Genomic DNA, 12,229 nt, shown 5'->3' on the forward strand with positions numbered 1-12,229 from the left:
GATGTGTAACTCGTGTACTGGTTAAAAGCTGTTTTAACGGTGCCTGTGGACACCTACACACTGGTTTCCTGCTCCAGGGCGAAACTCTCACATCAGCTTAAAAAGCTGCTTTAACAGTGCTAAGTTTGTTTTTCACTCTGGCCTTATTGCACATGTATTTGGACGATTTTTCCTCTTCAGTGTGCACAATGAAGGAAAACGACGTGTTAGTGGTCGAGGCTCAAAGCTGAACAACACGTGCACTAGGGCTGGGCCATATTATACCGTTCACGGTAATACCGGTACAATGTTAGGCAACGATAAGAAAATGAAATATCGTAACAGAATATGGGTAAAACGCGCATGTGCAGTGCCTTTGTTTTCATACGCACATGGCAACGGAGAATGAGAAGGGGGAAAGCAGATCGTTGAGTGAAACGGATGAACCAGAATAGGTTTGTAAAAATGGTGCAACTTCAGTGATGTGGAACTGGTTTGGTGTTTGTCCGTCAGATCGTTCAGGTCCCAAAATCAAACAAACACTGCAGCGTCACTGAGAGTTAAAAACTGTCTAAATTCTTTCATCTTTAATAAAACGATCAGCATTGCTGATTTACCAGGTGTAACTATGAAGTTTAGCATCCAAGCATCCATGAAAACAGAATTTATTACATTTAACAGAGTTAGAAGTTAGCAGGAAGCTAGCGGAAGTTAGCTCGCTAGTTTCGCTTGTTCTGACTGAGAGATTTCTGAAAAAGTTCAAACATACTGCTCTGCTATCACTTCCAACATAAATGAAGACAGGAAACTAAACAGCTGTGACGTTTGTAAAGTTACTGAAGTTGGGCTAGCTGGTATATAATGATGTGCTACGTGATCGTTAGCAACACAGCTATGTTAGCATAGCATAAACACTGAAGCTGGAGGATGAACGCTAACACTTTTCCACTCGATAAAAGTTAACGTGAAGGTTCCTGATGGTTAGAGACAAATACAGTCGCATGGCAGGATGCTGTAAACGGACCAAACTCGTCAGGAGAACAACTGAGATAATCCATCCACAATACGAGGTTAGTCATTAATATACTGCAACAACATGGGAATAGAGCAGCTGTGATAGAAAACAGCATTAATGAATCGATGGTATAGAAGTGGAGGAAGCAAGAAGAATGAGTTGAATAAAGTTTGATTTATCTGACTGCTTTGTTTCCCTTAATGTGTCTTATAATCCCGTGCACCTTATGGTCCGAAAAATACATATTTGACTTTTTTATTTGGCACACTGCAGTTTAATGTTGCAAAGCTCCTCTTTTTAACTTTGGTGGATATTATACATGGTTATGCTCAGGATATGTCAGCCCATTTCTACTGGAAATGCCTTTTGGTTAAACTTTCAGCAAAGAATTTGCATTTGCATTGTTAAATAGCTTTAATGCACATAAAACAGCTGCTTGTTTAAGTGAAAATAAATGGATGGGTTTTTGTGCGCTAGCAAAGTTGTGGAGTTGTATTTTGTCTCACATCAATTATATTGTCAGTTATATCGTTATCGCAAATTTTCAAATTTATATCGTGATAAATATTTTTGGCCATATCGCCCTGCTCTAACGTGCACACGGACGTGCTAAAAGCAGTCAGGATCTTTTTCAGCGGGCTGACGGGTTTGCAGCGTTTCAGGCTTTCAGTCAGATTTCTACACAGAAAATAAAATCAAGACGTGTTTTTCTCAGCAGTGCACACAAACAGCCACGTTCATGCACTGACTCTTCCCTCCTTTCTTTCTTTACTCTTTTACTTCACTTTATACAAACTGTTACAAACTGCCGACTATTAAACTGTCAATCAAACTTCTAACTGGACCCAAAGAAACCTTTAGAAGTTCAGTTGACATGACAAAGGTCTTTGGAGATTGTACGAGTGTTCCTGTGACTGCTTGAAGCTCGTTTACAGACACCTTTAAAATAATCCCTATGGAGCAGTTCACTTTGTGCTTTCTTTGACTTTCTGATATCAAACGTTTTATTCAAACTGTAAATGAGGCGACTGAGATGAGTTCACAGACCTGAGAGCAGCAGCAGGATCAGTCCACACCTCTTCATGACTGAGAGCTGAAAAACTGTGAAGACGTCCTCATGAATCTCATCTGCAGCTGCTCGTTCATTATTAATCATAACACTTAAAGCAGCATCAACAAAGAGGCAGCTGTCTCTGTCATTCACTCCATTTCTATCTAATCTAATCATTCAAACAAAACTATCAAACATATTCAACATTTGAAACGTTCAACTTTAAAAATGTTGTCTTCCTTCAATTATCATCATTTTGTTTATTAGAATACCAGACAATGAATGTGTGAGATTATCAAATAAACCAAACATATGCAGAACATACCCGACACGATGAGACGTCTGTGCAGCTGTGACACAGTCAGAACTCTTCATCTGATATAAATGTCATCCTCGCTCCTCCTCCCACGTCCATCAGAGACTTTGTAAAAGTGGTTTTAGAAAGCAGCCCAGTGGTCATTAAAGTGCATTTGATTAAAGATGCTCAGAGTCGTTTAACTGAAGATGACTTATTCAAAGTTAGTACAGATGCAAACAGACTGACGTCTGGCAGAACGGGCTGTGAACTGGAGCTAAACGAGGTCACAGGCGTCGAACCATGAAACTAGGACTGAGGTTAAACGCAGTAAACGGGCCGTTCGGTTTCAGGCTTCAGTGTCTGTGAGAGGAAGAACATGCTCCTCCTCCTGACTGGAGGTCAGCGTGTCTGCTGCATCATCAGCAAAGATGGACGCACTTGGAAATGTTTGCGTCTTCATTTTAATTCAAGGCCGAGGTTTGCTTGCTGTGCATGTGTTTGCATGGATACAGCGCTGATTCTCTGCCCGACCACTTCAGTCTTATTTGAATAATGTTGTGATGATGACGACACAACCCGACACATTTCACATGTCAGTTCCAATCATAGACAACAAACAGTTTTTATTTTGTTCTTTGTTTGTTTGGCTTCAGCGTCTTTTTAATGATGTTACAGTTTTAGTGCATCTCCTCTAAAAGTGCAAAACGTGCTTTGAGAGTCTCACACAGCACCACTCCCAAAGATGGAGGCTCAGTCACAGACAAATAAAATGCACTGATTTTAAAGTCACCACTAAATTTCACTGAAAGAAAATAAAATGTGGTTTGTGTAGCGCCTCACGATGCGAAGATCACGAAGTGCTTCACAAAGAAACACCAAGAAATGCAAAAGATAAACTTGGTTAAATATCATTATTGGATGTGCTGCAGGTGGTCATGTTGATACAAGACATACCTGTTGCAGTGATCACACGGTGAACGGTGTTGCCACGGCAGCCGGATGCCAGCTCGTTGCCCGTGGTGACGGAGAAGTCCACCTTTGCCGGGAGTCAGCGTGGGTCTGTTCTGCTCGACGCCGGCGGTGCCGAGGAAGGAGAGAGCGCTCCTCTATTTATTTTCAGTCTTTAGTTTCATTCGATGGAAACCTTTAGATTTCCTTCTTGTTAGGACTCAGAAAACTTGACTATCCACATGACAGAGCACTCGGTCTCATATCTGATGATGTGTAAGATCAAGAGAAGATCAGAAATGAGGGTAAACCTGAAGTCTGCTTTGGATTATTCTCTTTAACAACCAGTTGGCAACATTCTAGTTTTGTGTTTTGAAGGTTTGAGTACTTGCAGCCACCACGAGTACATGAAAAAGGACTCGAGGTCTTTTTAAACCTGTATTTCCATCCTGTGCGAGCGCAGCCGACAAACAGACATCATGAAAACGATTCAACACAAAAGCACCCAGTTCTGAGTTAAACTGTTTTCTATGTGAAAACTGTCGTTTCAGCTGCGTGAGAGAACATTACAGCCATGCGCTGAGTCGCCTTAGACAACAATGATGCTAAGCTTAGTAAAACAGTTTGCTAGTGTAGCTGCTGACACTAGTCTCATTTCAGTTTGATGGTACAAACGTATCAGGAGTGACATCATTGATATTTACTAGATACAGAACACAGTGAGCCTACACTGTTCACTGCATCACTCCATGCTTGCACTGAGCACCACCTGCTATCATGTATACATCTACTGAGCACTTTTCATTTTTGCTTTCTTTCAGCGTTGTCTGACAGTGTGTTTTGCACTAAGCAGCAATTTGCTAATGTTGTAAAGCTGCTCAACATTTGGAAATAAAACCCATTCTGATTCTGCACAAAGAAAGCTCAGTGGTGGAATCAAATATGACATTTCAGTCAAAATTCAAGGTATTTATTTCTATTTCATATCATTTATGAGCCCTGTGTGAAAGCTTTAGTTACATTTAAGGGCAATATCCCAAAAATAAAGTCAGAGATTTGATCCGTGTGTGTTTCAGATGAAATGAAGACAAACTGATGCAGTAAATCTTCTCTTATTGATGACAAAACTGTGCAGCATAATTCACTTCAGATGTTGCAGATGTGAGAGCATAAGCAGGCTGATGTTTGGAGGCTCTAACAGCAGAGAGATGATACAGAAACATCTTTAGAAAATACTGACACACTTTATGAAGGGACAACTTTGTGTCTAAATGAGCTGCACACTTTCCCCACTGAAACCAGCACAATCCCACTGATGAAAACAATATTTGAACTACATATATTCTGGATAAATCAAAGCATTATCAAAGTTGTCTGTGGTTCCCTTATTTTTCCTTGGTTCCCTGTCAGATCCTGCAGGACGAACAGCAGTGAGTGGTTCCTGTATGCAGCTGTTACAGGTTGTGTTGGAGATGCTTCTGCAGATACAGGAAGCAAATATAAAAGTGTTTTCAGTGTTTTTAGCAGTCCCTCAACTACAGAGAGCTGTCTGCTCTCCTCTGCATCTCTCAGCTGCTGCTGGCTCCTCTTCCTCCTCCTCCTCCTCACACACTGTCCTGGATCTGTCCTGGTGTCTCATCAGGGGTGGAGAGCCTCCGTCTCCTCTCACCTTCTCAGGCTCTTCTGACTCTGGACACTTGCAGAAGGAAATCAACCACAGCAGTCAGCAACAAAAGCAGCAGAAGTTTATCAAATCTGTGTGAACTTGCAGGATGAAAACACCGTTTTCTCTTATCGTCACACAGACACACTTTATGTGTTTGAATCAGAGAGAAACAGGATCCTGCAGAGTGTTGGTCTTTATAACAAAGGTGACAGACTCGGGTTGTTTGATATAAGCCTGACAACAACAGCAGGAAACAGCAGGAGGACTTCTCCATCTACTGTCTGTCTCATTGTTAGCGCTTTAAACAGGATGAGAGCTCTTTAAGGACAAACTGCAGCACAGCATGCTTGAGTCTGCGTCCTCACCGCAGTTCGCGGGCCACATATTTGCTCAACCGTCTGCTCGGTGTTTCCTGAACCGTTTAAGTACGTTTGGCTTCACAGCGACAACCAGACGGAGCTTCGGCAGAAACCTGAACGAACTAACGGAGAAAGAGCGCGTTAAACGCGACCTCACTAACGTCACGTAACTTAGCCGAAGGGTCGCTAAATGCGACTTTAAGACTTCTCATTATGCTAACATTTGTTCCGCGGTATATTTGCAGTGGGACAAAAGCGCCGCGCTCACTTTGAAGACGGTATTTCTGCGCGTCACTTCGGCCGTCCGCCATTTTTCTTCAACCGCTGACTCGCAGTGTATCCTGGGATATGGTGAGGGCGCGGCTTCTATCCGTGCGCTCGTGCGTTCTGTGTGGCGTCACTGGCAGATCAAAGGAATTAGCTTCTGCTTCGATCGTCACAGCCACGTCACAGGCAGGGAAAGCTTTAAATAGGAGCGCTCACACAGAAACATCACTGCTCATCTGTTTGCAAATGTTCAACAGTCGGCGTTCTCCCAACAAGGAAATTATCCAGCTGTTCTCTCAAACCCAGAAAATCTAATGTGCGATACAACCATGTCAACACGCAGCGAAAACGAAAATACAGTCGTGGTCACACCAGACCAGATTATGCCACCTTTCAACAGGTGCTTCCAAAGGCTCTCTGGAGCTGAGTGGAGCATGATAGAAAGTGGCACATGCGACTCAGGCGTCCGAGCGGTGCTCGCTGATATGATTTGTGAAATCATTCAGACCGCCTCTAGCAGAATCCTCAAAAATGCCCTTCCTGTTATTCAGGATCGCATGATGAAGGAAGATCCGGAGCCTTTAGGTGCGGGGAAAATAAGCCCGTCCCTCGGAGACTCCATCTCAGCCGCCATCGCCGGCGCTCTTAACGTCCCGGAACAGCGACCTGAGAGCACCGACGAGCTGACACGGATGGTTGAGGAAGAGATCTCCGAAAAGGTCAGCTCAACGGTCAAACTCGTTAGAGAAAGCCCCGATCTCCCGCAAGACCCCGCCGTTTATGTCAGCGGCAAATGTAGTAATATTAAAAAGCTGCACCGCATGGTTTGCCACGCTGCCTCGTGCCTCAAAAGGCACGCGCGTGAGCTGTCGAGCGGCTCTGATTCCGGTACAGAAAGTACGGATTCAAAGATGTCCGTGCAATCAGCAATCGCAGAGATTTCTGTGATTCTGTCATCAAGGAGCTCAGATGGAGAGATGACAGATAAAGATGAGGAAGAAACTCTAACAGAAAAGGACGAAACAAAACGAGCCGCAGGAAGCCAAAGTTTCCGGGCTGCAACCCCAGTAGAAGTGGTTGCAGCTGACATCGTAAATGAGATCATTGGCGACATGGATGTAAGCAGCGAAGAGCCCTGTGAGAGGAGTCCTGCCTTTAATGCAGGATTAATTACCAACAAGCTGAGAGACTTCTTCTCCAGATGGTTGCAATCCACCTCTCACTCCCGGCTCAAAGCACGCAAACAGCGCTTTTCCATGTTTGCCAGAAAACAATTTGAAACAACGAAAAAAGACCTGAGAAAAGTAATAAAGGCAAACAGAAAATTTCTTGTTTGTCTGAAAAACATTTGCAAGGACCCCAAAGGTGACACGGTGCCCTCTGATAAAAGTACGGTTTCCAGCCGAAACACACTGCTCCGTTACATACGCTCCTCTCCCGTCGACTTCGACGCGATTAGATCAGACGTCAATCAGTTGTATGAGAAATTAACAAAGAAAGAAAAAGTCTTCAGCATCCACAAAACAGTGGAAAACTTTAGAACTGGTGGAGCAACCAGAGATTTCACTGTGGAGTTAACGGCAAAAATGTTTGATCTACTTATGACGGATCGACTGTATCAAGTCCCCGAACCTGTAATGGGTAGATCCCTGTCTGACACCGTCATCTGCAGGACTCCACAACCAGCACATGGATCAATGCGTCCCTTTTCTGCTGAAGTCCTCTATGTGCTCGTAGAAGACGCAGTAGAAAAGTTTGTACAAAAACTTTTACTCTGGGTGGAGAACGAAGACGAAGATCACCTGATTGAGGACAAAATTTCTGTGGCTGTGGAAGAAATCCAGAACATTATTAAAAGAACGAAGATCCCAACAAAGGAAACCAGCACAGATTCAGATGGAAGTGGAAGAGAATCTGTTCCGACACCTGTAACACCAAAGTCTGGGAGCAGTACCCCAGAAAAATGCTTTCTGGTACCTTTTCAGTCACCTGATCAGACACCTGATCAGTCACCAAAGTCTGGGAGCAGTACCCCAGAAAAATGCTTTGTGGTACCTTATCAGTCACCTGATCAGTCACCAAAGTCTGGGAGCAGTACCCCAGAAAAATGCTTTCTGGTACTTGATCAGACACCTGATCAGACACCTGATCAGTCACCAAAGTCTGGGAGCAGTACCCCAGAAAAATGCTTTCTGGTACTTGATCAGACACCTGATCAGACACCTGATCAGTCACCAAAGTCTGGGAGCAGTACCCCAGAAAAATGCTTTCTGGTACCTTTTCAGTCACCTGATCAGACACCTGATCAGTCACCAATGTCTGGGAGCAGTACCCCAGAAAAATGCTTTCTGGTACTTGATCAGACACCTGATCAGTCACCAAAGTCTGGGAGCAGTACCCCAGAAAAATGCTTTCTGGTACTTGATCAGACACCTGATCAGTCACCAAAGTCTGGGAGCATTACCCCAGAAAAATGCTTTCTGGTACCTTTTCAGTCACCTGATCAGACACCAAAGTCTGGGAGCAGTACCCCAGAAAAATGCTTTCTGGTACTTGATCAGACACCTGATCAGTCACCAAAGTCTGGGAGCATTACCCCAGAAAAATGCTTTCTGGTACCTTTTCAGTCACCTGATCAGACACCAAAGTCTGGGAGCAGTACCCCAGAAAAATGCTTTCTGGTACCTTTTCAGTCACCTGATCAGACACCAAAGTCTGGGAGCAGTACCCCAGAAAAATGCTTTCTGGTACCTTATCAGTCACCTGATCAGACACCTGATCAGACCACACCTGATCAGACACCAAAGTCTGGGAGCATTTCCCCACAAAAACGCTCTGCCAGTGTTTCAGGCTCACCCAAGGATTCCTCTGACATGTCAGAGATGAGGTCTGTATCAGCGTCATCTTCTGATGCTGAGAGAATTTGCAGTGAACTCGCCATTCTCCTCATGATGAGAGTCATCAGAAAATCTAACCCTGAAACTCACCACTTTTTTGCCAGTGCAGCATGTACTACAAAAGAACCTGAGGCGATCCTCAAGCGTCTGAGAGATCTGATGCAGCCTGAACTCAGCAGCACAGAGTCCGTCACAAGTCTGATGAATGACAAGAAAAAGTTCATCAAGAAAATGACCAAATGCCTCATCAAGGAGTTTGGCTCCCCAGACACTGTGTTAAAGGCTGCGATGGCAAAGGATGCGTCTTTTGATGAGGTTCTGACAAAGCATCTACAAATGCGCCTCGGAGTCATCCCCGGTCCTCCCAAAAAGTCCAAAATTTCCAGGTTTTTTTCAGCGTTGGGAAAAACTCTGCGAAAACCCTTCAGGTGGTTCACTAAAGCCAGAGATGATTGAAATGACCATCCTGGCTTTTCCCCGCCGCCCTGCTTCTTTTAACATCTTGAAGCAGAATTTTAGCACCAAATTCTAACAACTGTAGTTCACGCCATCTCGTCTCCTTTTTGATTTCCATCCCCCCCAACCGGTCGCAGCGGATGGCCGTCCCTTCTGAGCCCGGTTCCGTTGGAAGTTTCTTCCTGTTAAAAGGGAGTTTTTCTTCCCCACAGTCGCCTCGTGCTTGCTCAGAGGGGGATCGTTTGATTGTTGGGGTTCTCTGTAGTACTGTAGGGTTTTGACCTTACAGTACAAACAGGGAGGAGACTTTGTGATTTGGTGCTTGATTATGCAAAATATCTAATTTGGCATAAAATAAAAATTTAAAATAATTAAAAATACATTCTAACTTTGTTTGTGTTTTTCTTCTGTTGTCAAATATGTAGAAAGTGTTGCACGTGTGATTTTAGTCATTTAGCATCAACATGTAGCCAACATGTGTCTGTTTGTGATCCTGCTGCATCTGTTTTTGTCTGATTTGTAATGATAATAATAATAATAATGATAATACTTTTTATTTATAGGCGCCTTTCAGACCCTCAAGGTCACCTCACAGTAGCACGTAAACAATACCATGAAAAACATAAGAAAAATGTATATATAGCAAACATGGTAGATAAAATTTAGACATAAACAGTCATAAAAGTATAAAAGCAAATATAAAAACTGAGCAGGTAAAAATGGCCTAAGACAGATCAGCTGTATGCAATTCTAAACAGATGGGTTTTGAGTAGTGATTTAAAAGTATTGAGACAGTGTGTGGAAGTATGCCCTAAGAGTGGGGCTTTCCCACACTGCGTTGGCGTTATTCATTTTCAAGCTGATATCATTTGTACAGTTAGTTTTCTGTCTATTGTTTTTCTGCACACAGTATACAGCAGTTCCTGCAAAATAAAATGGATGTAAGGAAATCCATTACAAGCTGTAAATCTGCTTGAATGAAGCTGTAGTTGGTGCATTTGGCCTCTGGGAGGCAGTGTTGCATTCAGCTTCTACTTTGGACCAAACGCTGATGCAGATTTGAGCTCAGGTTAAACTGACTGAGAATGAAAAATGCAGGTGGAGCCGACAGCAGACCCTTTAAGTGCTCATCTGCTTCAGGTACACCCACCATGCACAAGCAGCTCACATGAACTGGGTGAAGGAGGCCGGACAATCGCATGAAGTGGGTTTTCAGAGGATCTCTGGACTGAGCTGAAGCAGTTTGGACCCTCTGAGTAAAAACACATAAAAGCTGGTTGACACCTTCTGAGTCTCGGCTCGTGTTCAGTCATCTTTCTCTTTAATTCGCCTGTTAAAGCAGGAGAAATTGTTTTTCTGGTTTGGGATCAGGCAGACTTCTGCATCGGGGTCAGGAAACACAGGACAGACATGAGAGGCTTCTTTATTATTACAAAGATGGTTTCAGACTGCAGTTTGGTTGTTGTTACATTCAATAAAGTGTAAAAGTGTTCATGTTTGACATGAGATGGTCAAACTTGTAGATGCAGGGAGTTTCCAATAAGAAAGAAGCTCTAAAATAACAAGACAGGAAGAGTGTTAACACACACACGGCAATACAAAAAGAGAAGTAAGTGGATTATTCTGGACTGAGGTCAGATTGTCTTTGAGGAAGTTTAAAGTTAAAGAAAATGTGGAGATCATCAAACATCGTTTCCAAGCTAATGTCCATGACCCACATCAACTCATGGACTGAACATACACACACACAACCACTAGCACTTTATACAGCCTCTGTAGAAATTAGCCACATATCTCACTGATCTAAACTGCACTACTGTAAACACCGTGTAGACAATCATACTGTACAATACAATAATTATAATTCTATAAACGGTTTATAGAAGATCAACCATCTTCTATAAACCGCATGCAAGTTATAAACAGCTGTTTATAACTTGCATAGTTCATATTGATATCCTGTTCATAGCCTGTATACTCACTACAGCCTGTACATACTTAGAGCTTATTCATGACATACCTTCATACCATGAACATTGTAACAGACCCATTTCTGTAATACATCTATATTGTGGCTAAAGCACTTTCTGGATGGATGCAAACCGCGTTTCATTGCCTTGTACTTGTGACGTGTGCAATGACAATAAAGTTGAATTCTATTCTATTCTCGTGGTGCAATGTGAAGGTTTGGCCAGCAGATGGCGCCATGGTCTTAAACTCCTTAGAGTGTTACTGTGGAGGTGAAGGGCTGGACTTTTAAATGGTCAGTCACACATTTTCAGGAAGAACGATGAAGACCTGAAGGAAAACTCGATCATTACCACTCAGACCTTTTCTACTGTTAGCATCTCTGAATAACAAAAATGTTATTGTCCAACAAAACGAGCATTTTTCTAAAGATAAAAAAGAGTCAAATCAACCTGTGAACATCAGCCATTAAAAATCAGCTGATCAGTCACTTCCTGGTGGGCAGACTAAACCGACCCAGAGTCACAGCTCCCAACTTTGGAACAGCTTTCCTCAGCCCATCATTTACTTTATCTCATTCTCATGAAAGCCCCTCCCACGGTAAAAGAGAAAATAACAAACAATTATTCAAAACACATGATCATTATGAAAAGGAAAAGTAAAGACATGCATCTGTAAAACACATCAGCCATGTCCATGTCAGGGCAGCGACTGCTGACAACTCATTTTATAGATGAGCTTTAATCTGTTTCCTGTTGTTTTTGGCTTTTGTTCCTCTAATGTGTGTGTGTGTGTGTGTGCGTGTGTGTGTGTGTGTGTGTGTGTGTGTGCGTGTGTGTGTGTGTGTGTGCGTGTGCGTGTGTGCGTGTGCGTGTGTGTGTGTGTGTGTGTGTGTGTGTGTGTGTGTGTGTGTGTGTGTGCAGCAGTGAATGCACCGCTGTGTGGACAGGTACTCTGGTCTTAATGTGGAGTTTTATCAGACTGTGAAACACTTTGTGTTTTAAAACAGAAAATATTTGATCTGAATTTATTTTGAAAATCACCGTCACACAGCCGTCTCGTCGCTTTCACAGATTTTTCTGTGAACAGATGAGCAGCAGAAGTTTTCAGCATTTTACATTCAGATGTTTCACAAACTGTTGGATTGTCTGTCTGGGATTTCATAGCCAGTCATGTGACTGCTGTCCTGCCAATCAGCTTCACTGTATGTGAGACGTCTTATTGTTTAGCATTAAACTTCATGTTGTCTCAGCCTTTATGATGTGTGTTACTGGCATCAAATTCAAAATAAGAGCATAAAAATGAAGCAACTGAAAGTTCTGACA

General features: G+C 43.0%; 1 protein-coding gene across 3 annotated transcripts in view; it reads right to left on the reverse strand.

The window, feature by feature from the left end:
• The window catches only part of LOC120733149 (C-type mannose receptor 2-like), a 7,866-nt gene extending 2,193 nt beyond the window's left edge, over positions 1–5,673 (reverse strand). The window contains exons 1-3 of one of the 3 annotated variants that reach the window (XM_040031219.1): positions 5,585–5,673; positions 2,371–4,987; positions 2,042–2,095 (exon numbers count right to left, since the gene is read on the reverse strand). In XM_040031219.1, the coding sequence (XP_039887153.1) occupies positions 2,042–2,078 (37 nt within the window). In that variant the 5' untranslated portion in view covers positions 2,079–2,095; positions 2,371–4,987; positions 5,585–5,673. The other 2 variants (XM_040031217.1, XM_040031218.1) reach the window with 2 other exon arrangements.
• Between the last annotated feature and the right edge of the window lie 6,556 nt (positions 5,674–12,229).

This window comes from Simochromis diagramma, unplaced genomic scaffold (assembly GCF_900408965.1).
Source record: "Simochromis diagramma unplaced genomic scaffold, fSimDia1.1 OVJJ01000361.1, whole genome shotgun sequence".
NCBI lineage: Eukaryota > Metazoa > Chordata > Actinopteri > Cichliformes > Cichlidae > Simochromis > Simochromis diagramma.